Source organism: Camelus dromedarius, chromosome 2, assembly GCF_036321535.1.
Source record: "Camelus dromedarius isolate mCamDro1 chromosome 2, mCamDro1.pat, whole genome shotgun sequence".
In the NCBI taxonomy this organism is placed as follows: domain Eukaryota; kingdom Metazoa; phylum Chordata; class Mammalia; order Artiodactyla; family Camelidae; genus Camelus; species Camelus dromedarius.
In genome coordinates, this window is record NC_087437.1 from 61,442,847 (window position 1) to 61,470,171 (window position 27,325).

At 45.7% G+C, this 27,325-nt stretch overlaps 1 protein-coding gene across 1 annotated transcript; it reads right to left on the reverse strand.

The window, feature by feature from the left end:
* Nucleotides 1-2,807: 2,807 nt before the first annotated feature.
* MUC20 (mucin 20, cell surface associated) lies at nucleotides 2,808-11,999 on the reverse strand. Its single transcript, XM_010994437.3, has 4 exons — nucleotides 11,792-11,999; nucleotides 7,169-8,434; nucleotides 4,664-4,755; nucleotides 2,808-3,157 (listed from the first exon to the last, which is right to left on the reverse strand). Exons 1-4 carry the CDS (start codon nucleotides 11,865-11,867, stop codon nucleotides 3,095-3,097), a joined length of 1,497 nt encoding a protein of 498 aa, XP_010992739.1. The 5' UTR covers nucleotides 11,868-11,999; the 3' UTR covers nucleotides 2,808-3,094.
* Between the last annotated feature and the right edge of the window lie 15,326 nt (nucleotides 12,000-27,325).

The window sequence follows — 27,325 nt, forward strand, 5'->3', positions numbered from 1 at the left end:
ATATCAGTTGTCAATTTCTGATCCAATCAACAGTAGCCTGGAAAAGGCAAAACTACGGAGAGTAAAAAGCTTCAGTGGAAGTTTCTTGTCAGAAAAGTTCCACCTAATGTTGTCATCATGGCCTTGCGTTCTTTACCTCCTGAGTTTGTGTTGAGTCACCGGTGACTTTAGACAGGCCACCTTGTTTAGGCCCACACCCACCCTGCTGTTATGAGATAATGTGGCATTTCACCCCATATGTACACACCTTTGAATCTTAAATAACTGGAGAATTTTCTCCAGGCACTTCTGGTTCTTGCTAGTTTGGTAACATTACTTCTGCTAACTGGTCATCTCCAGTAATTCTCTCTCTGTCTCTCTCTCTCTGTCTCTCTCTCTCTATCTCTCTCTCTCTCTCTCTCTCTCACACACACACACACACAGAAGCATAATTACACACTTTAATTCCTAAGTGCTTCTAATTGGTGTATCCCATATTTTACAAAATTTTTGCTTCCAATAATAACAGTAATCAGTACTGTATATACATGTATATACTTATATAGAGAGAATTAAGATGAAAATTTCCACTTTATTAGGTATTATCTGTTTGAATAAGTGTAAAGCAAGAAAAGAAAAACTATCCAAAAAAAAAGAAGAAAAACTATTTAAAAATTGGATTTATATAACAGCAGTGTTATGTAAACTGCTCTCCATTCATGCCTCACTATAGTCCAGTTTAAAAATAATTATATCATTAAATTTATATTGTTACTTCAACATTGAATGCCATTATCTTACCAATCAGAGCTCATATTTAATGGTCATTTGCTCACATGGCCCATCACCTAAGTCATTTAGCAAACATTTGAGTGCCTTCCATGTACAGGGGTCTGTGCTAGGTTCTGGGTTACAGAGACCAAAACCACATGGTGCATATCCTGAAGCATGTATGATTTTAAAAACTTAAACAAACCAATCATGATATAGCATATTAAGTGTTATAACAGAAACATAAAGAGACTAGTAAATTAGTTCCTCTTTAGGGAATTTGAGGAAAGCCACCACAAGAAGGTGCTGGATGAACTGAGCTTCTAAGCATAAGTAGGAGTTTTCGTCCCCCTACTAACTTTAATCCATGTGGGAAGAGACATCTTTAATCCCCCCACAGCACACAACACAGTCTTTCTTTTATTGTAGGTGTTGAACAAATATGCCAGCATGAGTGTTTGAATTATTTTTGTCCAACCTACTTTATAAAACTCATTCTGCCCCACACTTCTAGAGGAAGAGGGTGAAATGAATACACATACTTCCCTTTTTGGAGCAATATGCAAGTTGTCTTGCTGTTTCCTTCTTTACTTAGCAAATATTTATGTGCCAGGCTCTGTCCAAGACCCTAGGGATCCTGCAATGTGCAAACTCTTTCATTCTAGTTGAGGGAGAGAGATAATAAATAAGACAAATAAATAAAATATGTATTAGGTTAGGTTGTGATCAGTGTTATGAAGAAAAATCAAAGCAGAAGAGGGTGGTCAGGTAGACCCACTGAGAAGCTGAAGGAGGAGGAGGAGGATTTAGCCAAGTGAATATCTGGAGGAGAAGCATTCTAAGCAGACTGAGCAATGCATGCAAAGATCCCGAGGCAGGACTGTGCATTCAAGGAACAGCAAGGAAGTCAGTGTAGCTTGTGTGTCATGAACAAGTTCAAGAGGACAGCAGAGAGGTACAGATGGTTTACAGTTTTGCGGGCCATTGTAGGAATGTGGCTTTTTCTCTGAAAGAAATGGGAGGGTTTGGAGCAAAGGAGTGACATAGTCTGCCTTACATTATAAAAAGACAGCTCTGGCTGATGTACTGAACTAGACAAGGGATGGGGGACAAGGGTAGAAACACGGAGGCCTGGTGGGAGGATACTAGTCATCCAGGTGAGAGGTGATGGCAACTTGGACCACGGTGAGAGCAGTGGAGATGGTGAGGAGGGGTCACATTATGGGCGTATTTTGATGACAGTAGAGCCAACAGAATTTCCTCATGAATTGGATATAAAATGTGAAAGAAATAGAGGAATAGGAAATAGTTCCAAGGATTTGGGCTTAAACAACTGAAGGAAGTAATTGACATTAACTGAGATGAGGAAGATGCAGGTAGAGCAGGTTTAGGGGAAAGGTTAGTACTTTGATTTTGGAAATGTTGAATGTAAGGTATCTATTGGTGGAGATCAACTAGAACCATCCATGCGGAGAGGCTGAACACCTACATTAACAATAGTTGTATGAGATACAACTAGACAACTCTCGACAGCTAAGGGTAGGATGGAGTTTAGACATTTTTTTCTTTCTCTTCCCCCCCCCCATCTCATTTCTTCTCCCCTCCCCTTGGTCCTTTCAGATTTTCTCAAAATTTTTAAATCATAAGCAAGTTTTACTTCTACCATAGAAAAAAATTAGCCACTTTTAATTTTAAAAAGTAACATGACAAGAGTTATGAGAAGAGGAATAATTAAGTATTGCCTGTGTTGAGAATTTGAAATTCAAGTCAACTCAACAAGCATTCTCTGTGATCTGACTATGGGCCAGGCACTGGGCTAAGTTCAGGTGACATCGATAAACAGATGTGGTTTCTGCTCTGAAGGAGCTCACAGCTCAAAAGGCTCCGGGGTCAGCCCCAGTTAGTGCTGTAATCAAGGTCCAAACCAGGAACCAGAGGAGCATAAAGGAGGGAGGTAGCAGTGAGGGTGCACTAAATCCCAGTATCATCAAAATGTGTCCCTGGACCACAATGAGTGTAATTTTAATGTAGGATGGAAGCACACAGCAGGTAACAGATAGGTGATCAAGTGACTTTTTACTGAAACACAACACATGTGCCAGGGGAGGTTCCAGGACATCTGTGTAGGGGAAGACCCCCTCCCTACACACATACGTGAGGCATATGTGAGCCAGGGTCCCACTGCCCTGTAAGTAAGGGCAAGGCCTCAGGCCTGCTGATCTACGTGGGAAACTTCCAGGTACATCTCAAGCAGTAACATGGCTCCAGTCCTAGTGGGGCCCGGGCCACAGGCAGCACTGTCCCTCTTCAGCGCACGGCCATGCTGGGTCACAGCTGATGTTCTTCAGCTCCTCCTGACACGCAGCAGGGAGACACGGACGAGAGGCAAGCACAGTTCACGGTGGAGCTGGTGGGCAAAAGGATCAGGTGGTACTTCCAGCCCCTCTGACCTGTGAACTCACCACAGGCCAAGGACAGGAAGGGACAGAGGACATATAAGGAGGCCAGGGACACCTCCTGAGCATGGGTGAGGTGCTTCATGTCATTTAAATCTCACAGTAACCTCATTTAACAGGGAAGGGAAGTAATATGGAGTAACTTACCGAAGGTCACACTGTTAGGAAGTGGAATCTACACTCAGATCTACCAACCTCCAAAGCTTGTTGTTTGTCTGACCCCTGAGCCCCTCGCCAGTGGCCAGCTCCCAACAAGAACTGACGCCCAACACCTGCACGGCCTGGTTCCTGCACCTCATCTCCTGACCTGCTCCTATCTCCCTGGTTTCTTTCTGACCTCCTAGAATAGTTTCCACTTTGAGGGGCTTGGGTCTGACACATTCCTGGCTAGGATTCAACTAGGATTCACACTTGCTACTTGGATCATCATGCACTGTGGGCATTTGTCATTTATTTGGCTGTCTCACTTCAAAACCCCAAGCCATGTTCAGGGAACTCCTTATTACAGGAGTCCTGATAGGCACCCCCTTCCACTAAGAGAACTTCAAGGGCCCAGACATTCCCTCTTCCCATCATCCCCTGGCAGCAAGATGTGGGCACAAGAGCTAGCCTGAGCTGACTCATTCTAACTTCCCAATGGCTCGCACCATCCCTCAAAGCCCTGATCCCAGAATTCCACACCCCTAGAAGCTTTGTCCAGTGATCTGGGTTTTAGGAGAATTTTCCCAACTTACTGTATAAATATAATCTTGGTCCCCATCTAGAGTTTTTTTTCCCCCTGTCTAGCATGTCTGTTTCCTTTGGGGATTCTCCTTCCCATTCCATGTGGTTCCGGTCAGACTGTCAGTTGTGGTGGCTGTTCTAGTCAATGAGATCAGTCCTTCCCTAGTGTGCTTTGCAGATCTTGGGAGAGGGCAGTGCCTTTTGAATCTACAGCTGTCACAGCCACCTTTCCTTATATAAGAAGAGACTCAGGAACGAAGAGAGCAGAGCTAAGAGGAGAGAAAGAGGAAATCCTAATGATCAAGTTTGAGCTGCTGGATACAGCCATAACTGAAGCTGGATAGCCACTTCTTAGTTTCTTAGCCAATACCTTTTGTCTGTGTAAGCAATGATGAGTAGGGTGCAGCCACTTGCAACCAAAAGTCCTGCCTATCTGCCCATTAGTATCATTGACCTACTCCCAGGAGCCAGAAGGCCTGATCTTCCTAGGGCCTGAGGAATTTTGGTTGAGAGAAATAATTTTTTACATTGCAGAGAAGGGGAATTCAGAACTCGGGAAAAACAGGCAAAAGAAACGTCAGGCAGGGATCCTTAGATTTTGCTCCTAATTCTCCATAAGAAACTATACCCTCCCAAGTGTAGCAGTGGCTCTTTTGTATCCTGCAGATCTTCCCTAGAGTCCCAGAGAACCTCCCACTCTGCTCTGCTCCCCAGCACAGATAGTGCCCACTCACCTGCTGCATCAGCCTCTCCACCACTCTGGGGTCAGTGAGGTCTTCTGGGGAGTCTACACTCAGCCTTAGGAGGAGGAAGCCTCCATCCCCACCTGCAAGTTGAAAACAGTAGGAAGACGAAAATATGGGTAAGTCAGTTCAGGAATCAAGATGCGAACTGTGAGGGGTCTGGGGGAGGGTATATCCAGTGGTAGAGCACATGCTTGGCATGCACAAGGTCCTGGGCTCAATTCCCAGTACCCCCATTAAAAAAAAAAGATGTGAACTCTGCTACCCAGCTTCTGTCCCCCTTTTGCATACATGGGTTAATGTGTCTGTGTTCACACAGGATTTTACAGCTACTCACCACAAAGAGAAAGAGGATTTCTTCTCTCCAATAATTGGATGTGTCTTCCCAGCAATAATGAAGGAAATGGCTAAAGACCCAATCCACATTTGGAGAAGTCAAAAGAACGCTGTGAGGAAGGAGAAATGAAAGTGGATCTAGAATGTTCTCAAGGCCTGGAGGCCCTGAATGGGGCTGTCGGGGAAGGGGCCAGCCTGAGAGAATGCTGCAGAGAGGCCGGCTCTCTGAGGGGATGGGCTCGGCTGATTCGTCCAGCTCTAAGCTGGTGGAGGGCTTTCAATTCAGCCTTCCTGACTTAGCAGCTTGGTAGGCAACTTCTGTCTTTTGTTAAGCCCTGATCTTCCTGCCTTTACCTGCCACCCTGTAGTTGTTTCATCCTATCAGATTACTATTAGAATTGATCCAGCAACTGCACATCTAGAAGTTTATTCTACAGAAAATAACATACGTGAAAAATGTAAGATTTGCTGAAGCACCATTTGTCATAACAAAATACTGGAAAGAACCAAAATGTCCATCCATAAAGGACTGGTTAAGTAAATTATGGCAAAGCAAAATGGAATACTAGAAGCAGATCTGTGTTTATCACACATTCCCCTTGCATAAAAAGGAAGAGGAAAGATACTATCTATATTATATAGATATAGATTTCTTCTTTATGCTTCCATATACATATTTCACGTACAGAAGAGGAGTCACAAGAAAGTGATGCCATCGGTTACGTGTGCAAGGAAAACTGGCTACTTGGGGGACAGCGTAGAAGAAAGACATTTCATGGTGTATGTACCCTTTTACACTTACTGAATTTTAAATCATGTGAGTATATCATCTAATCAATAAATAATAAAGCATTTAAAAATATATATTAATAAATTGACTTTTTTTTTTAGGAAGTGTCCATGTTTGTTGTTTTTCTGTTTTTAGGTGGTGGGAGGTAATTAGGTTTATTTATTTATTAAAAAAAAGTTTTTAATGGAGGTACTGGGGATTGACACCAGGACCTCGTGTATGCTAAGCACACACTCTACCACTGAGCTATACCCTTCCCCCAATAAATTGAGCTTTTACAAGTAAAAGCACAGTGGGAGACTATGAGTCTTGGAATCAGACTTTCATTTGGAATCTCACTGCTACCTTTTTACCGTCTTTAAATCTGTTTCATCATCTGTCAGATGGGGTGAATACCCACCTCAAACAGTGGTTTCAAAGGCTTAATTAGAAGAGATAACATGCAAACTCATAGTACACTGCCTGACATCAGAGAGAACGTTCAGCTGGTGCCAATGTTTACTGGTTGTGAAATACTTTTATACCATCTCTGCCTGAAATGCAAGATATTCAATAAAGCGGTTGTGATTAATATTATTTCACCTACTCAGAAAGATAGGGCAAGCTGAGGATACCGTGGGGATGAGACATGAGGACAGAGTGACTGGAAGTGGAAGTGAAGGCTACAGGCTGACTAAGAGCTGGCCTGACCAAGCAGCCTCTGACAAGGGACTTCTGCCCTGAGAAGTATCTGTTTTCTCAGAGATGTGACTTTAAATTCCCCAACTTTTACCCAATCAATTTATTTAGTTTAAATCACCATCTATGGCACCAATCCCAACATGTGCATCCAGCGAGCTCCACTTCCAAGAGGTCCCGGCTGCTCAGAGGGCAGCAACTGGGACCAGTTGCCCATATGGTACCTTCTGAGCACTTCTGGCTGAACCAGAGACTTTCAGAGCATGAGAGCTGTGTCTTAAATAAAATCTGTGTCCTTGCCTGGTACCCAATAGCTACTCAACAGTTATGCTCGTAGAAGGGCAGAGCTGGAAAGGACCTCATTGCAACCCCCTCCAGCTACTCGTGGAGAAACTGAGGCCCAGAGAGGGAGAGGGATCTGTCATAGGTCACTCAGGTGGTTAAGGGCTGAGACAAGGTCACAAACCATTTCTCCACACTGCCAACACTGAATTCTTCCATCCACCACCTTAGCCCTGCTTGTTTCTGATTTTGGTAAGAAGCACTTAGGAGATCATAAAGAAGCAGCATTAGAGACAGGACTCAGAATAGGCCTCTCAGTCCTTCCTTTCTCCCTGCTCCTTAAACATGCAGACATCTTGGAGACTCCAAACCCCAAATCCCCACAGATCACACATGGGGGAGCCACTTACCTGCAGTGACATCTGTCCACCTTGTCTGAGCAGTGGTGGGCATGGCTGCTGAGGGCTTCCCCTGAGCTGTGCTGGTTGTCTTCAAAGTCTTCACTGAGGCTGTGGTCTTAGCTAAGGTGGTGCTTTTTTCTTGGCTGCTGCTGGCCGTAGTCAGATGGACAGAAGGAAGAGGGCTCTTGCTGATGGGAACAGTCCCACTAAATGTGCTGTCTGTTGTAGAAGGCTCTGAGAGGGTGGAGCTCACGATAGTGGCTACTTCCGAGAGGCTGTAGACTGTGGCTGAGAACCTAGCTGGGGAAGTCACTTTGCCCACTGTTGACCCAGCCCCTGTGGAGATTGTAACTGCTCCTGAGTCCTCCGTGTGGCTTGTTGTCTCAACAGAGAGCACTGAGTTTTCTTCTAAGGGGTTCATGCTGACTGTCACCAAGTTTCCACTGGGGGTGGTGGCCTTGGCTGCTGTTGTTTCAACTTCTGCGGTGCTATCGATGGTGGATGTGACATCAGGTGTGGCTGATGCTGTGGCACTGGCTGCTGACAAGACCTTAGCAGAGGTTGTGGTCCTGGGGAGGTGTGATCTTGCTTCAGTGGAGTCAGGCAAAGCTGACGTCTCAGGGGCAGACAGGGCCTTTCCTCCCGTGGGGCTGTGATCCACATCTGAAGTCCTAGGGACGGGGGCAGTTGTTTCTATATCTAGAATGCTGCAGTTGGTAACCTCGATGTTGGTGATGTTGTTGGCAGCCAAGGCTTTAGCCAGAGCAGTGATGTCAGGGGACAGGCCTTGGAAGGAGGTGAAGGCTGAAGCTGAGCTGTCAGAAGAGGCACTGCTCTCCGAGGACAGGGCCTCGGCTTCTGCGGAGGTGTGCGCCCATGTCAAGACATTAACCATGACTCTCTTTGCCTCTTCAGAGCTGTCAAAGGTGCAAAGGATGTCAAAGATGGCTTTCAAGAGATGATCGCATGTAACAGTCTCAGCTGCAGTCACTCCACTTCCTGTGGGGCTGCCGCTTGTGGCTGATGTTTCCACAGGAGTAGTGATCACAACCGTAGACTTGGAAAGCGTTCTTTTTATGAGGGCCCTGATCTGTGTTGCAGGAAAAATGGTCTCAGTTTCCCTGGTCTCTGCTTCCGAAATGATGCTGTCTGGGATTAAGGTTCTATCAGAGGTCTTAGTGAGGTCAGTGGTCCAGAAGACTCCTTCAGAGCTTGTCCTGCTCCCCGAAGTCACAGCAGGAACCTCTGTGTGGCCTGATCCACTGGTACTGGGGCCTGTGTTGGGTAAGACCAACTTTGTGAGCTGTGAGTCCCAGGCACGGCCTTCACACAAGCTCTTGTGTTTATGCCCTGGGCACTGCTGGGATTAGGGTGGGGAGGGGGGATGTTTTACCCTCTTTTTTTCTATATATTCAAGGAAGAAGGAAGCACTGTCAGGAAGCCCAGTCCCACGTGGCAGCCGCGGAACTGGAATCACCCTGACGGATGTCCTCTGATGGCCCACTTGAGGCAAGCAAGCCCCAGAATCTAGTTGATTATTAGCCTGAAGTCATCAGAGCAAATGTGTGAGGCCAGGATCCAGCTTCAAGGGGGAACAAAGAAGGTAGAAGTCCAAGTGAGCCAAGACTGTGGAGCAGCCACCATAACTCTCGGAACTTTCTGAAAGAATCCTTGTCACTTTTCTATCAATTCTTTCCTCATCCAGTGAATGTTTCCTCGTGGAAGTAAAAACCCTTCAAACACAAGAAACACCTGTGCTTTTGTGTTCATTAGAGGTAGCTGGGGGGACTGGGGGAGAGGAAACTCCAAGACAGTGTGGATGGTGGCTGCCACAAAAGAGGGGAGCAGGCAGAGTCCCTGGGGCTCTAGCAAAGGAAAAAGGCAAGCTCCCCACCCCTGCTCAAGCCTCTCCTGAATGGGGGCCTGAGACGACAGGGATGAGACCCCAGCACGACAGAAACAACATACCAGGCATCTTCCACAGGTAACAGAGAGCCAGGTGAGGCAAAACTGCACTTTTAGAGAGATGCCGCTAGTGTTTCTCCATAGGACAGAACATCTCTGCTTGCTTGGCCAACCATCTGAGGCTGTGTGACTGGAGGGCCAGCAGGTACTCACTGCCTGGGGCAGGGAGGCTACAGCAGGATCCTTTATGGGCTGACAAGAGTGCCTCTCCTGTCTACCAAGGGGGAAGAGCTCTCTCTGTAAGTGAGCCAAGGTGCCTCTTGAGAAGTGTTGCCATTTTAGCAAATAAAAATACATGATGCCCAGTTAAATTTGAATTTGAATTTCAGATAAACAAGGAATTATTTTAATGACAAATAATTTTTAGTATGTGTATTTCTTATGTAATATTTGAGACATACTTACAGTTTAAATACTTCATTACTGAAATTCAAATTTAAGTGGAAGGCTTGTCTTTCATCTAGTAACCCTACTCTTGGAAGGAAAAGATCAAAATATAAGCCCCCTTTTTCAGGGTTCTGATGGTGTAGGATGGCCTTTCCTGAAATCTACTGGCTCAAAAGAACCCAAGAACCCAGAGGAAGCTCAGGACCACGAGGTCACCTCTACCCAGGGTGTCAGGACTGGTCCTCAGCTTGTCCTCCTGTGTCTCCTACTGAATGATGAAGGAGCACTGGGCCAGGAGGCAAAAGACTGGGTTCCAGCTCCACATCTGTTGCTTACCAACTCTGGAGTCTGATGATTTACTGGTTCAAATCCTGACTCTGTCTCCTACCAGCGAAGCCAGCACTAGACATCCCCAAGCCTCCATTTCTTCCCTTTTGAAAGAGGGTCACAATACCTGCTTTGCCAGGTGGTAAGGGCCAGAGAAGGGGAATCAGGAAGCTCCAGAGCCTGCAGGTGGTTACTAAGCATCCCTCTCTGACCACGTCCACTCAAGGAGTCACTTGAGAGCACACACCTACTTTAATACAGCCTGAGTTTCAGGCTGTACCCACAGGCGTATTAGGTGGGTCATGGCATCTACACACACAAATCACACTTTTACGGGAATAGACTTCCTTCTTCCCACTTCAAAGCCTGAGTTATTTCTCTGGGCCTCCACAGTCCCCACAGATGGAGGCAGAGCCTTTCTGTCAGCCCACACAGCCAGAAGCCCAAACTGTGGGTTCTGTCCACTGACCCCTCCTGCCACATTTTCTTCCCTTCCTGAGAGCCTGGTGGTGTTATCCTGCTGTGAAACCTCATGCTTCCTAAACCCATAGCCCCTTCATCTCCTGCATTCTCATAGCTAAGTCTCTTACCCATCAGGGGTCTTCTCAAACAAAGCAAAGCCCACCTGGCCCTCTACAGCTCTAGAATGTTGCAGCTCTCCTGACCCATTCCTCAGATCAAACTGGTGCGGAGGAAAGCATGTGGACTTTGGACCTTGAGTTTGAATCCCCTCTCTGCTGCTTGCTCTGCTGCTTATCAACCTTGTGACCCCACCAAGTCTCCTGGCTCCAAGCCTGCATTTCCTCATCTGTAAAACGGTACCCCTATTTTATAGGGTAGTGAACATTGCGTTAAATTAAATGTTAAGTGTGCAGCACAAGCCTGGCAGAGCATGAGTGCATGCTGGAGGCAGTGTGGTCCAATGGTTAGGGATGTGTGTGTGTGTGTGTGTGTGTGTGTGTGTGTGTGTGTGTGTGTGTGTGTTGAATAAAATCCTGGCTCTGCAGATAAATTACTTAATCTTGGTAAGAAGCCTCGGTCTGCTCACCTTGGGAACGGGTGGGGGCGTGGGGAGGGTAAGAATGAAAATTATATCCATCTCACAGGGTAATTGTGAGGATTAAAAGGACAGTGATGGGAGTATATGGGAAATCTTTGCACTTTACTCTCAATTTTGCTGTGAAGCTAAAATTGCTCTTAAAAAATAAAGCCTTTAAAAAAAAAGATGATGCATGAGAATGATTTGAAAGTGTAGTTTCCTTGTTTGTAACATGTGTACCTCACTAGTGAGGAATGTTAACAGTGGAGGAGGCTGTGAGGGGTGGGCAGAGGGTACATAGGAAATCTCTGTACTCTCTGCTCAGTTTTACTGTGAACCTAAAACTTCTCTATAAAATTAAGTCTCTTTTTAAAAAAGATAATGCATGTGATAAGTTCAGCACAGTTCCTGTTACAGATCAATGTTCGCTCTCCTCTCTCATAAAAGCCTTGCCTCTCTCAGGATTCACTCTCCGCAAACAGTCTGTTACAGTAACACTTTTCACACAAAAACTGTTTTTTAAAGGAAATCCGTGCTAGAAAATAAACTCGGAGGAGAAAGAATCTCATCAAGCCATATTCTTTGGCTTTATTCAGATTTTTATCACTAGCCTGCACTTCCCTGCTCCCCCGCACTCTCCCTGCTCTAAGTATTCACACCCCTACGGGCATAAAGACAAACCTACAGCAACTTCACAATGACATCATTTGTATGGACTGCAGGTCATACATGCTTAAGCTGACCCATTGCTACCCGCGTACTCTTTATCAACCACAGTAATACTCCACATATGGCTTTAGGGTTGATTGTAATTAACCCAAGAGAGCTACCCTCACCCACAAAGGGCTGCAGTACAGTAACTCCCACCCAGAGCCCTGTCCGGAGAGAATTGCACAGGCCTCCTCTCACCTTACCTGCAGAGCTCCTGGGGGCCCCAGCCCCCAAGTAGAAGAAGAAAAGGGGCAGAGTCAGGCCCCAGAAAGAGCCCATCCTGGCTGGGGCTCCGGCCACCACTGCCCAGCAGATCTGCCACTGCCTCTCACTGCCACCTTTCCTGCTTCCTCAACCCGGGGAGCAGGGGCGGGCCACCTGCCTAGGTGTGACTGGGTAGTTTCCAGGATGCAGCCAAGTGCACATGCTGAGAGCTGGCAGGTTGTGTGACAGAGTTGTCAACAAGCTAACCCTCCTGCCCGCCCTTGCCCACTGACCTCTCCTCTCTGAAGTTTGATTTGAAGATATGGTATTTCCATACTGATATTCACCCCCTGGGTCCTGCAGCCAAGGAGGCTGTGGAAGATGTTGTTTTACACACATTTCCCCCTTCCCACAACCTCTCCCCCCTGCCCTATCCCCTTGTGCTTGGGGTTTGGGATTTTAGTTAGAGAGATCTGGGTTTTATTCCTAATCTTAGACCTTATTAGCTCTATAATCTAGGGCAAATTAAAGAATTTTCAGAACCTCAACCTCTTGATCTGTAAAATGGGCATAATCCTTACTTCACTGGGCTGTTATGTGAGATCACATGAGATAGTAAGGCTCTAACATAGTGTCTGCTACATACTCGGTGCTCACCGAGAACATATACATCTCAGGTGTTCAGTAAGTGAGTGAGAGCCCTGACATCCACTCTGATCCTCAAGCAATAGAGAGAAAAAACAGCCCCCTGAGGTCTGGAGGAGACGACTCTCCAGTGTAGGGCAGGACTGATCCTTAACATCCTTCTGTCTTCACATCCTCTGATCCTGCATCCCAGCCAGAGCCAGGACCATGTCCCGGGCCAGACTGGAGGTGCGGGGTGGGGAAGAATCTGGCTGGAAGAAGGGAAAGGGAAAGGTGATGATCTGAGTCCCAGGGCCTGGGAGGAGGGAAGTGTGAGGGTGACTTGGGGATTTGGCCACAAGGAGTCAATGAGGCTGCAGAATATATTTCCAAATGCTCTACCGAAGAATCTTATCCTCTCAAAGTTCCAAGGCCATAAGCTGTATGGCCACAGCCAGTGACCTGACAAAGTACCTTGGGAATTTCAGGGCAAGAGTTTTGTGATGAAAGCAGCTCTAGAGTAGAGGAAAGCTTGTTGGACCAGCGTCAAGAAATCACAAAATTTCATGGCTGGAATGTACTTTAATGTGGAATCAAAAGGTCTAGTTTCTGTTTCCAGCTTCTTCCTTAATGGTAGCCCAGGAGCTGTGTAATCTTGGAAAAGTTATTTGCCTTCTCTGGGCCCCTGTCAATAAGGCCTCTGAGGTCCTGTTGGCCATGAAGTCTGAGGTCCTACATTTGGTGTGAGACACTGTCTTCTAGAACTTCACCCTGTGTTGGGATAAAGGGCTCTGCAGTCTGGAGGGAGAAGAGAGTCATTCCAGGGCATCGAGGAAGGAAGACTGTATGAGAAGGGGCTGAGGGGGTCCCTCTGGGACACGACCCAGCACTTGGGGTCAGAACTCTTGGACCTCAATTGCAACTACACTGCTAATCTGCAGAGTACTCCTGACAGGCTGAGCCCTTCCACCTCCCATTCAACCTCAGTCCTTCATGTTGTAAAATGGGAGCATGGATTTTTCCCCTTGGGCGTGTTAGGTGGGGAGGGGAGGCCCCAGGGCCACAGCGATGACCTGAATTCTGTTTGACCCCATCTAGTAATGAGTGACCTGAGAAGACAGAAGAGAAATCCAGAAAGAATGCAGCTCCTTTCTGCCACCTTCTTCCCCTCCTGGTCCACCTGTCTGCCCCACCCCAGCTAAGACAGGGACTTCCTCATTCCAGCAGCCAGGGGCTTAACCTACCGACAGAGGTACTTCAGGTGCCCTTTTCACCACCCCCACCCTCTCCAGCCCCCCCCCCCATGGACTTCCCCTCTCCATTTCCTTTTTCTTTTCATCATCTAAGTGATCAACAGCTCAGTTCTAGCCCAGTTGACTGTGATGGTATCTAACCAGGAACCTGCTGGAGGGAAGCCTGGCTGAATGCTTTCCTGGGTTTTGCTGAACTTTGTCTAGTCCACCTTCCTCTGTATCTGGAGAATTTCTAAGCCTGGGCACATGACTGTTGGCCCTGGACCATAATACTCTTATCCAAAAAGTTCCTGGCCATTTTGATCAGCCAAACTCAGCTCTCACCCTGAATGAGCATAGGAGGCTAGTTTTATTAATTTAGCAAGCATCCATGGAGTGCCTACTACATGCCAGACACGGTTCCAGGCACTTGGGATACATCACTGAGTAAAACAGATCCCTGACCTCATGGAGCTAACTTCTTATTGAAGAGAGAAGGCAAACAATAAACACAACAAGTGAATTATATAGGGATGATTATTATGAAAACAAGGGAAACAAAAACAATTAAGAACCTGGTGTGTGGTGTGGAGAGGTGAGGGGCAGGTTGCTGTATTAAATAGCACCACAGGATTTAAACAATGACTCCAAGCTGGTGAGAAAGTTAGCCATGTGGATACCTGGGGAGGAACACTCCAGGCAGCAGAACTGCTAGAGAAAGATCCAGAGACCAAAGGCAAGGCCAAGTTCAAGAAGGACCAAAGAGCCCATGTAGCTGGAGCTATGTGAGAGGGCAGAACTGGGGGGCAGGGGAGCATGGCGTTGGGGTGTAAATGACAAAGGGCCCTGGGGGCCTCTGAGTGAGGTGGGAGCCACCCCTGGGGAGGTTTGAGCAGAGGAGTGATGGGATGTAACTTAGGTTTTGGAAGGACTAGAATAGAAACTGGAATAGAATCTGGGAGTTAGGAGGATTTTGCCCTAGTCCAGGTGAGAGATGAGGGTGGCTCTGACCATGGTGGCAGCAGACATAGTAGTGGGAGTTGGTCAGATTCTGAATATATTTTGAAAGCAGAGCCAACATGATTTCCTGCCAGACTGACGTGGGCTGTCAAAGGAAGAGAAAGGTCAAGAAAACTAGACTTCTCAGCCTGAACAAATGGAAAGACAGAGTTGTCATCAGCGCCATTTGGGTCTGGCTCTCTTGTCAGAGTACTGAGACTCCCCTCTCCCACAATAAGCCAGCACACATTGTAGGGATGGATGGATCCAACTCAGGACAAGGGCTCCAGTAAAGCCCGAGCACTGGGCTGCTAAGAGTTAACTCAGTAAAATATCCTTGAAATACAACATTGTGGTTCTGCTAGATCACTGAGCTATGTAGCCTAGCTTCACAGGCCACAGCACGGTTCTGGGTTCGTTGGGAGGAAAAACTTTTTCTTCTTTCAGCTTGGGTCCAGTGGTTGGAAGCCTGCAAGTTAACTGAGAAAAGATAGATGAATAGGAGAAAAGATAAAGTTGATTTATATGTGAACCAGGGAGTTGTTCCGTAATGAGTAACTCACTGAATAACCAGAGGCAAAGGTTTATATACCACACTTAACAAAGGGGTGGGGCTTAAGGCTCCTGTGGGGAAAGCAGGGAAGGTTCTGTTGGGCACTCTGTCTCCATGGCAGCTAACTGGCTGGAAAACCCCTTGGAGGGGGATTAATAGCAGCTGTATTTTTAGAAGGCTCTGCTTATTCAGGTAGGGGAAGCTCAGACAACCTTTCTTTCTGCATCTTCTGTAGGCAAATGTTTCCTCTTTAAAATAATCGTTATACCAACTCTGGGGCATTTGAGTGGGTTCCCACAGGTTCAAAATGTTGAGTGTCCACAGAATGTGTAGGTTAGGAGATGTGGTGAGAATCATCTAAGTTCGCAAGGCCCTGGGCAGGGAAAGAAATCTGTGGCTGAAAGAACTGAAGGGATAAAGCATGTGTTCCTAGATGTCAGTGGGTCGGACACTTTTTGTACCCCACTTCAAGTTCTCTTGGCCTTGCCTCCTACTCTAGGTACTGCTGCAGGGACCAGTGTCCCAGGAGCGACCAGGCAGGGCCTTGCCATGTGTCATCTGGCCTCTGTCCCAGGGTTTCCCTGATGCCAAGTCTTGGGATACTTCTGGGAGCTGCTCAGTCCTCACATACAGCAGCAAAAAACTGGGAGAATTAGTTCCTGTGGAGTGACTTGTAAGCCACCAGGAATAGGAGCCCATGGACAGATGCTGCCCATTTCATTCCTGGGACAGACGGTTCTCAGACACATCTCATAAGGCTTCTCAAGTATCAAAGAAGGTCTCAAGGATTCAACAACCGATCAGCCATAGGAGGGGCCAACTACATAACACCTCTTTGTGCTGGCTCTCCCTTCTTCCCTCCCACTTCCCATTTCCCTCACCAGCTCCTCAGGATTATGTTCCTAAATAACTTATTCAGGCTCTTCTTTCAGAGAGACTAAGCTTAAACAGACCCACTAGCTAATGACTGGACTCTGTGCTGACATAGGGCATCCTATGCTATTATCATTTACTAAAAGCAGGGTTCAGATTAGCAAAGGCCTAGAGCAAGGCTTGGGTGGGGGTAACTGGTCATTCCATTCAGTTGTAACAGAGGAGTGGGAAGGGGACTAGCAGGAGATAAGGCCAGAAATGTGCCCTGGGGCCATGTGGTAGAGGACTTTGCCTGCCATGCATGGGAAGTTAGTCTTATTCTAGAGACAATGGGAAGGCAGTGGTGGTTTCTGAGCGGGGAACTGGCAACACCAGAGCTGTGCTTTGGGCAGTACACTGTGGTACAATGTGGGTAGAGACCAGTAAGGGCAAGAGGACTATTAAGAGGTTATGGCGGGGGAGGGTATAGCTCAGTGGTAGAGTGCGTGCTTAGCATGCATGAGGTCCTGGATTCAATCTCCAGTACCGCCATTAAAAATAATAATGATTAAATAAATAAACCTAATTCCACCCCCACCCCCAAAATCCAACAATAATAACAAAAAGAGGCTATGGCCTAGGATTTCAGCAGTAGGATTGTAAAGGGGGCAGATGTGAACCATGTTGAGAAGTAGAACTAGAAAGACCTGGCACCTGCAGAAAAAGACCAGGGGCAGAGACAAGTAGAAGATGACCCTGAGATTCTGCAGTCTAAGAGGCTGGAGGACAGGGCACCATGCACAGAGCAGGGGGAAGAGCAGGTTTAGGAAGGAAGGATTGGCTCAGCAGACCCGAAGGCCCCCGGCATTACTTTCCTAGTGCTTTGAAGTCCTGCGCACGAGGAGGCCCAGGGAGGACACTCCCCACACACCAGAGGAAGTACTGCCACTCCTGCCACCATGGGAAGAGGAGGGCATGGATAAGAGGCCACAGGGCTCAGGTCAGGCTACTTCGGGACTTACAGGCAGTGTGATGGAGCCCAGGAAGGATTATTGAGGAGAGAGGCAAGAATCACTTAGCCACAGGAGTGCCAGCTTCTTACTTTCTACTCTCAAGAAATGTTTGCTATACTCACTGTAACCATCACAAAGCAGTAAGCACCATGAGCCAAATCTCTGTTTTATACTTTGTATGGCTGATTCTATGCACGCTTAAATGTGTTTACGACAACTGCAGGTTTCCATTTTCCTCTGGTTGAACCAATGCGGAAACACACAGGATGGCAGTGGGACACAGGAACCACTGGGCCCAGTGACCATGGCCCCAGGAGGCCCAGGAGGGGTGGCAGAGCTCCAGGGTCCCTGCTGGCACCAGGTGGGGGAGGAGCGTCAGGGAGGCGTCAGGCTCTTTTCTTGAGTCCCTTCACGGAGACGGAGAGGGGTGTCCCCGGGAGGCTGGTTTGGAGAAGCTGCTGGACCTAAGTGAGCAGTTAGCAGAGGCCTGTTCCCTCTCCAGCTTATTTACGTGTCCCCAAATAACAGCTCTCTCATTGTACATCCACCAAGGACCAGGCCCTTCTGCAACTGTCCTACAAGGCCAGCTCTAGGACACAGATGAGAAAACGGAGGCTCAGAAAGTCTCAGAAGGCTGAAGGCTTGAGATCAGTCAGGATTTGAACACAGGTCTATCTGGCTCTCAAGTCCAAATTCTTTCCTTTTCACTATGCTGCCTTTCCTTCTGCCCAATGCCACTAGGCTGAGGGCCAAGGCCTCTCTTCCAGTACTGGGCAGCGAACTGGACAGGTCAGGGCTGAAGCCAAGACACAGAAGGAAAGTAAAGAACACAGGATGATTTATGGCAGAGAGCCCCAAACCATAGCCTGTGGACCAAATCTGTCTTGCTGTCTGTTTTTCATACAAATCACAAGTTAAGAATATTTTTACATTTTTAAATGGTTGAAAAAAGACAAAAGAAGAATAATATTTCATGACACACGAGAAGTAGATGAAATTCAGTGTCAGTGTTCATGGGCAGGAATCCTGGCTTCTACCCTAAAACCATGGCTGCAGTGGCCCTCTGCCCAGCTCAGGCTCTTTTCCCCCTTTGGTAACTACTTCTTGACTTTGGGGCCTCAAGGTCCAGGAGGAAGGAGCAGGTTGCCAGCCACCCCTTCTAGGAGCATCTCCAGGGCACTCACCACACTCTGCATCCAGTCTGGATTGTTTCTGGCAGGGCTTGGTGGGTTCTCCATCCTCAGCACCATTTGCGGCACCAGGCTGGTAGTCCTAGGAGCTGAGAAACAGGGTGAAATCTCCTGTCCTCATCCCTGTCTCCCATGCCTTGCTGCTGCCCAACATCCGCAGCACCTCTCTGCAGACTCCTGTCCACCCTCAGGAGTCTACATGGAACAGGTCAAAAGGCATCTATACTGCAAGAGAAGTGGAGGCAGTTAGATGGAGTTCAGCCACCCCATTCCCCACGCCATTCCCCAACCACCAACAGAGGGGAACAGCAGGTGGCAAGGAGCAGTGGGGAAAGAAAGCTGGGAGGAATGTGTAGGCACTTTTGACATGAAATGGACAAAATGCCAGGGTCCTGGGATTGTCAGGGACCTTAGGAGCCATTCAGTTCACATTTTCGCCTTGGCCTGAAGGACATGTAAGGTGCTTGCCTCTGTCCATCATAGTGTCCAGTTCTGCTGGGGGTGGAAAGGAGCCTGCATGTGAGTTATCAGAGTTGCAGAGAGCATGGTGGTCTGGGCAGCAGTCTGGTACCACATGGTAGAATTCATCACAGAAGCAGCTTCCTCTCTTGCAGTGGTAATCCATTCCAAGGCAGCAGAGGGGTTGAGGTTGGGAGCAGCTGTCTGGAGAAAAAGGAATATTAAAAGAGACAGATTTAAAATGGTGTTAGGACAACTGGATAGTCATATGCAAAAGAATGAATTCTCTACCTCACACCATATACAAAAATTAACTCAAAACAGATCATAGATCTAAATATTAAAACTATATAATTATGAAATGCTTAGGCAGAAATGTTACAGAAATGACAGGCCAGCCAAGAAACAAGCACCACTCGGAGGGTTGGAGTACTCAGATTTATTACGCCAGCGGGCTCAGAGGGGCTTCTGCTCCGAAGCTCTGAGCACCTCCAAGACGTGCGCATGAGGTTTTATAGGGTTAATTACAAGTATGGGGCTATTAGCCCATAAGGTTCAAACAACAAAAAGCAAGGAATCAGTACACTGGAGCTTATCAATTTGGAACAGATCACGTTACTGACACTTGTTGAGCTTGGATTTACGAGTTAGCTTGTTAGCCCAGTAAACTGACACTAAACTTCAGATTTACGAGTTAGCCCGGCAGAACTTATATCAGTAAACCGACACTTATCACACTTAGATTTGTGACTTAGCTTGTTAGCCCATCTGGGCTTTTCCTTCACAATAAGATAGATGAAAATTGTCAAGAACTTGGATTAAGCAGTGGTTTCTCAGATATGATACTAAAAGCACAAGTGACAAAAGAAAGAACAAAGTAAACTTGATCAAAATTTGGAAGTTTTGTACCTGTAAGGATGCTATCAAGACAGTCCTGATTTACAAAACAGTTTCACCAACCCCAGCTCCTATCATTTTCCCAAGGTGCTCAATTCAATTATTATCTTATCAATATCTACCCACTACAAGATGAGGGGGTTTATCTTCTTTAAGACATGAGGAGAGCAAGGCATTAGCAGGTAGGGACCATGGCCCCATTTACCTGGTGAGTCTGTGGCTTGGGTGGATTGGGCCCTAGGTGCAGTTCAAGCCTGGGAATCTCAAAGCTGCTCTTTATTTTACCTTGACCTTCCCAATTGTCTCCTGTTTGGTTAGCTCCTGCCTGGGGCTTTGTTTAGGGATAAACTTGAGGACCTTTCAAAGTTGACAAGATCAACAGGGCTTAGGCCAGTGAGAGGATGTGGGGCTAAGTGGCTAACCTAGCCTGTTGTGGAGACGGGGACCAGCAGATAGGTGTCTGGTGAAAGGGGAGCAGCAGCCCAGGGAGGGCAGACCTCTCAAGGTGACAGTGGGCTGGGCTGGGTGGAGGCTTCTGAGTTTGGTCTGGCTTCTGCCTCACATTCTGCTTGGGAGCCTCCTGCAAATGATCGATTTCCCTTCTCACATCATCCCCCTTCCTGAGTGCCTGGTCCGGTGTAAGGCTGTCACCAAGACCAGGAATTACAAAGGACTAGAGCTGGAGAAGAGCCCCAGGGACTATCCAAATGAGGGTTATGGCCCATTTGCAAGTCAGAGATCAATTCAGTGGTCATGATCAGCATTTATTTTAACAGTCTGGGATGGAGTGGAATGGAATAGAATAGAAAATATCCATGTCAACTGAAATAAATGCGCAGCCTAAAAGTTGAGAGTTATGTTTCATTTGGAGGGAGGATTCGAGAGGGATGACAGCCTCTCAGATGGCTCTGAGGGACTGCTCCAAAGAGGCAGGAGAGGAGCTAGGATATACAGGAGCTTTACAACAAAGACTAGGTAGTTGGAACAATAAAAGATTACTTGTTTTCTAAAGAAAACCAGGCATCTCAAGTTAAAAGAATTTATTGATTTTCTATGTATGGGAGGAAGCAAACATTTGGGCTCATTGAATTCATTCCTTTGACAAGCACCTAGCTGTCTAGGGCCAGTATCCTGTCCTTTCTTATTCTGAGTCCTCTCAGAGAACACCATTGTGAGTGGCTGCCAAGGTTGGGCTGCAGGCTTGTCTTCAATGGGGGGTGGCAGCAGCGGCTGATGACTTGATGGCTTCATTCTTTGTTTACTGATATGGTTTTCATTCACATCCACATACATTGTACATGTAAGTGTAAGTTGCTTAAGGTTTTTTTTTTTAATTTTTATTTGTTTTTATATCCATGTGTGTTAGTAATGGGTCACAGTATAAAACATATTTATGTGGATTGTGGCCAGAAAAGTTTGAAAGACACTGATCAAAAAATGGAAAAGCCATGTTGATTAGGTCATGCTTGAGCGGGTGACAGAGCTGGGAGCAGAACCAGCAATCCTGACTGCTTCCCTGCTTTTCCCACCACATCCACGCTCAGGGTTCGCCTTCAAACAGCCTCTGGTTGCACTTGCCACCTATCTCTGCTATTCTCTAAATACCCTTCATACTCCTGCTTTTGAGCTGTTTGTTCAAGCTATATCCTCTGCTTAGAAAGCCCTTCCCTCCCACAGCCACTAGAAGAAAACATTCTTATCCTTTAAGGCCTTGATTAAACTCAACCTTCCTAGGGTTGCTCAGGAACTAGCTCATTATTCTGAGACTGATAAATGAAGACTTATTTATCCAGACTTTCCACACAAACCAAAGAGTTGACAAGGAAAAGGTCTTTATAGAAGAACTCCAGCCAACAAATGCAGAAGGAATAACAGAATTAGAAAACCATCACTGGGCAACCCCTAATGAAAAAATGGAGCTGGGCAATAATCATCAGTGGAAGCCAAAACTATTAGAGAAAGTGGAACTTTTATAATGGACCTACCAATGGAGGCATTTGGCTGATCAAGTTTAACACCACTAGAAGTGAGACGACTAGACGTTGCATGTCTCCTTCACAAGGAAATAGGACATGGGGAATTCCACAGCCTCACCTACAGTATATTCTTACCCAAAGAAATGAACTTTAACTATCAGATTTCAGGAAATGCAGGGGACAGAGAAACACCTGTAAGGATCTGATCAGACAAATCCAGAATGCAGGATGGTTTATAGGACAAATGACTTGGTTTCTTCAACAAATAAACAGCACGAAAAAAAGGAAGAAGGCTGTTATAGATTTAAAGAGACTTAAGAATGTACCAGTTAAATGTAATGTGTGGACCTTGTTTGGATCCTGATTCGAATATGCCAATTGCAAAAAAGCCTTTTTGACAATTAGAGAAACATGCATACTGATAGGTATTAAGTAATAGTAATTATTTTAATTATTTCAGCTCTGATCAGGTATTGTGGTTATATATATATATATTTTTTAGTCTAGTGGATAAGAATGAGCAAAATGTTGATAATCTTCAAGCTAGCCAATAGGCCCATTGGGTTCATTATACTATTCCCTCTATTTTTGTGTGTTTCAAATTTTCCAAAACAGAATTTTTTGGAATAAATTTGATCTATCCAGAGAGGCCTTCCTACATTACTCCCCCACAACCCCTCACCCCCGGCTGGGATGTAGGGATTGACTACATTTACTGGGATTAACTTTTTCTTCTTACTCTTAAAACCTATTGATTTCGATGTCTAACATAGCATGAATCCCCATCTCCGTTATTGTTACAGTCTTCTTTCTGGAGGTATTCGTCTTACCACCAGCTTCTTGAAAGCAGGAACGGCATCCCTGTAGTTCTGGTATGAAATAATTTATATTTAATTTAACTAAAAAGATCCTAATTGACCTTGGGCTCACACTTGATCTCCCAGGGTATCCATAGGCCAGGACAGATTTACAGTTCCTAACAGAGCTGACTGGTCCTATCAGTAAAATGACAGCACAATACGGGAAGGAAAGGCCACCCATGGTGACAAAGCACCCATTCACTCATGGATTCATTTTATTCTATCGAGCGACCCTCTGAGCGGAGTACCATGGTAGATCATAAACATACATTCCACTGCCCTGCCCCTCCCGACCCTCCAAAAAAACACCTTCCAGAAGCTCTAGCGAACATCACATCGTACTGTACAGTAAGTGCTGCGCCGCAGTGAGAGGAGAGAGCCGCCGGGTTGGTGGAGGGGCAGTGAGCCCACCCAGAATCCGCTTCCCAGTAAGGAGGTGGTGGTAGTTCAGGGACTCCTCTGTGACCATCCCATTGGCTTAAGACTAAGAAGCTAGTAGAAGTGGTAAGCTCTGGGCCAGAAACAGCCCCAAACAGGGCTGGGCGAAGAACCCAATGCTAACAGTTTGCACCCCTAGGGAGCAATACACTTTAAACATGTTTCACAGGTTTACAGAGAAGAGGCTGAGCTCTGCTGGGGAAGGGTGTGGAAAGGGGGCCCTGGGCAGCCTCCTCCTCCCTCTGCGGTTCTCAGCAATGCTGCGCCAGCCCCAAACTTGCAAACCCCACTCAGCCAATCTGCAGCCCTGCTCTTCCCCAGGAGTCCTTTTTACAAAGCAGTTTATCCACACATTTGTTGTTACTTGAGCATGCCCCTTGAGGTTCTCCCCCACAAAAGGTATTCCAACCAGTGACATCTAGTTTTCTCCCCGAAGAGGTTCTGGTAGATACAGCTCTCTCCACCCCACTGCATTTCCAGGAATACTTTAGCCAACCATGTGGGTTGGTGCTTGGCAGTTGCCCAGTGAGTCTGCCTATTAATCTGGATCTGGGCTTGGCACACCATCTTCTCTCTTTCCCCCGACTGTGCATGTTCTAGAGCCTCATGCTGCCTCTACTCACAGGAACTTCTTCTGGACATTCCTCTGGACTCCCCATCCGAAGCTGACCTTCCCAAGTGAATCATCCAAGGACACCTTATCCATATGAAGGTGGGTGCACAGAGAAACCACCCTAAGCATTGGTAGATGCTTAGTAAATGTCTGAACAAATGAATTATTTAATTAATGAATTAGTGAACATAAGGAAGTATATCGAAGTATATCAAATTATATACTTTGATTGATACTTCCTAATCAATCAAAATGGTTGATTGAACGAATGAATGAATAAATGAAAGAGACTAGAGGCCTGGTCCCTTTGACCTGCTAGCCTGGCTCCTCACCTGTCTCCTGGTTTGGGGCCTCAGGGCTCAGCCACAGCAGGAGGAGGAGAACCAGCCTCATGGCCGTAGGCATCGAGCAGAGACAGTGTTTCAGGGACCAAGGCCAGGGCTTTTAATACCTACTCATCCCAGTAAGCTCATTTGGTCTCTGCACCCCCAGGGAGGAGCCAGCTGGCACTGGGGCAGCCACTGGCAGAGGACAGGGTGTGGCACCAGAACAGTGGCACAGGTGTCCCAGCTGCTTGGAATACCTTGCCCAAGCAGAAGTAATGCAGCAAAAAACAATTTTCCAGTCGCCTGGGGTTTCCAAGAGCAGGATCAGAGAAACCAGTATGATTACTGTCAGGGATTTTGGACACCTTCTAGTCTCACCTTCCCATTTTATAGATGAGGATACTGAGGCCCTGAGAAGACAAGAGCAACCGGAGTTCACACAGCTCAGTTATTGTAGAGCTGAGGTGAGAACCTCAATCTCCTGGCTCACTGCAGGGTTCTTTCAACCAAAATACAGCGGCATTATTCAGAGATGCCCCTGGGAGGTCCTATCTGCCAGGAAAATCAGCTGGGCAGCTCTGATCCCCCCAGAGTTGTTATTACTTGTCTACACCACAGGGCTATTCGAATGCTGACAGAACAAGAGAAGGTTGAGGGATAGAGATTTGAGGGGAATCTCCAATAGGAAAATGTGAAAAGTAAGGTGGCTTGACTGGCCGCTGGGGAAATGCCTAACTATAGTCTGGTGTTGGTTATACACTTGACCCAACCAGGTTTCCATTCAATCTCTGCATGTGGCAGAAGTTCTCATTTAAAAGAGACAGTGAGTACTTAAGATAGACTCAACAGCCATTCCTACTCACATCCTATCACCTTCCACTACAGAGGCCAGAAAAATTAAATCTTTCCCAACCTTCCTTCACTTGGTGGTCAGTGATATAGTTCTGGCCAGTAAAACATAGATGGAAATATCCTGGAGAACATCTGGAGTTTTGCTTTCTTATAAAATGGACAGGCAGAAGAGGAGAGCTTGCTGGCACTCCCCTTTTTCCTTCTTCCTGTTGTTAATGGGATGTGATGCCTGGAGCTGTGGCAGCTACTTTACAATCATGAGGCAACAATTACACAATAGAAAAAGCCTGAGCCTCAATGACGTAGTTGAACAACTGAACCAGAGTCAGCAACTGCCTACCTTGAGACTTCTTGGTATGTGAGGGAAATAAACTCTATTTGTTTGTTATTCTTACTTGAGGTTTCTGTAACATGCAACTGAAAGCATAACTATGTAGTGATAATCTTTGGAAGTGCTCAGGCTAGGCTGGAAATGCTCTTAGGGAGGCAGTGGTGGAGACTGCATTGAGTTGGAGGTTGGAAAAAATGAACCACAGAAGTCCCTTCTGGCTTAGACACTCTGGGGCACTATGAGATGGGGGAACTTTCCTTTTCTAACAGCCTCTAAATAGTTGCTACAGAGGACACAGAGAGACTCAGAGAACCTCAGGACTATAAATGCTTTCTGTCACTTTGTCATATGCCTAAAACTCATTAACTGATTCAACAGTACTGTTTAAACACCTAGTCTAATACAATTCTTAAGGATTCCACAATAAAGAAGACAGAAACAGTTCTGCTTTCAAGGAGCTTCAGTCTAGTAGTAAAAAAGACAGACAAATTCACAAATACAATACATGATGATGACTATGAAAGGGAGAGACAGAGGAAGAAGACCTACCAGGGGTCTGGGAGATAGAGGTGGAAGCAGGTGAGCTGGAAAGATTCTCTAGAATTATATTGTTTATGCCAAAATTTAGAAGATGAGTGGGATTTATCCAGGTGGAGCACTGAGTGGGATGGGAGAATGGTCCAAGAACAGGAAATGACACGTTTAGAAGTTCCCATGCCATATACTTAATTTTCATCATTCATTTCAACTACTGTAAAATATTTCATCATGATAGGAATGTAAACTAGTACAGCCACTGTGGAAAACAGTATAGTGGTTCTTAAAAAATAAAAATGAAATTACCATAAGATCCAGCAATTCCACTTTTTAGGTATATACCAAAAGAATTGAAAGCAGGGCCTCGAACAGATATTTGTACACCAACACTCATAGCAGCATTATTCACAATAGCCAAAAGACAGAAATAATAAATGTCCGTCAAGAGTTAAGGGATAAACAAAATGTGATACATGCATACACTGGAATATTATTCAGTCTTAAAAAGGATATAAATTCTGATACATGCTTCAACATGAATGAACCTTGAAAACATTATACTAAGTGAAATAACCACTCATAAAAAGACAAATATTGTATGATTATACTTACATGAGGTACTGAGAGTAGTCAAGTTCATACAGAAAGAAAGCAGAGCAGTAGTCACCAGGGGCTGGGAGTCAGCGGATAATAGGGAGTTGTTATTTCATAGGTATAGGGTTTCAGTATGGAAAGAGGGAAATGTGTTCTGGAGATGGTTAGTGGTGATGGTTGCACAACAATGTGAATGTACCTCATAGCACTGAAATGTATACTTAAAATGGTTAAAAGAGTAAATTTTATGTTACTTATAATTTATCATTATAAAAATATTGCATTATGACTATTCAACATTTATTCAGCCATTCTCTTGTTGATTGATATTTGGACTGGTTGCAGTTTTCCATAATTATAAAATGTTGCTATAAACATTCTTGTACACCTCTTATATTCTTATATTCATCTTATATATTTTTATTCATATCATCATCATACCCCTCCGCACCATCTAGGAATGGGATTATTCAGTCATAGGTTGTACACGTCTTCAAGTCCAAAATGTGATCAAGTGGTCCTTGTGACGATTTATCTGCCCACCAGCAGTGCAGCAGGATTTCTTGTTCCACATTCTCACCAACACTTGATATTTTCACTTTTCCCCTCCTCCAATTTGATCAGTGTGGCATCATAACGAATTCCGGTTTTAATTTGTGTTTCCATGAGTACTGCTGAGTTTGAGATTACTGATTATTTAGGCTTCTCTTCTACAAATTGCCCATTTGTAGACTTTGCTCATTTTTTTGCTTGGTTTTTATGAATTTATGAGGTTGTTTTTGTTACTGAGAGTAGACTTCCTTTATAAATTCCACTTACCATTTCATTCCTTTGCAGGTTATATGTGTGAATATCTTTCACCCTGTGTATGGCTTGACTTTTTATTTTGTTTCTTTTGATGTGCAGCAGCTTTATATTTTAATTTAAGGCAAATTTATCTGTCTTTTGTGTTTTGTGTTTTTGGTGAATTGTTTTTTGAACTCTTTCTCTACTTTTAACTTTTTTAAGTTTATTTTCTTCTATAAGTATTTGTATTTATTTCCTAGGGCTGCTGTACAAATTACCACAAATTTGGATGACTTAAAACAAGAAAAATTTATTCTTTTATAGTCCTGGAAGATAGAGGTCTGAAATCAGGGGCTGGAAGTGTCATGCCCTCTTTGAAGTTTCTAGGGGAGGATCCTTCC

Coding starts and splice junctions, on each gene's coding strand:
- MUC20 (XM_010994437.3), bottom strand. CDS start 11,867: ATGGGCTCTTTCTGGGGCCTGACTCTGCCCCTTTTCTTCTTCTACTTG. Junction 4,756..7,168: donor GTGGACAGATGTCACTGCAG/GTAAGTGGCTCC, acceptor TTCAACTTGCAG/GTGGGGATGGAGGCTTCCTC. Junction 3,158..4,663: donor TGGAGAGGCTGATGCAGCAG/GTGAGTGGGCAC, acceptor TTTGCCCACCAG/CTCCACCGTGAACTGTGCTT.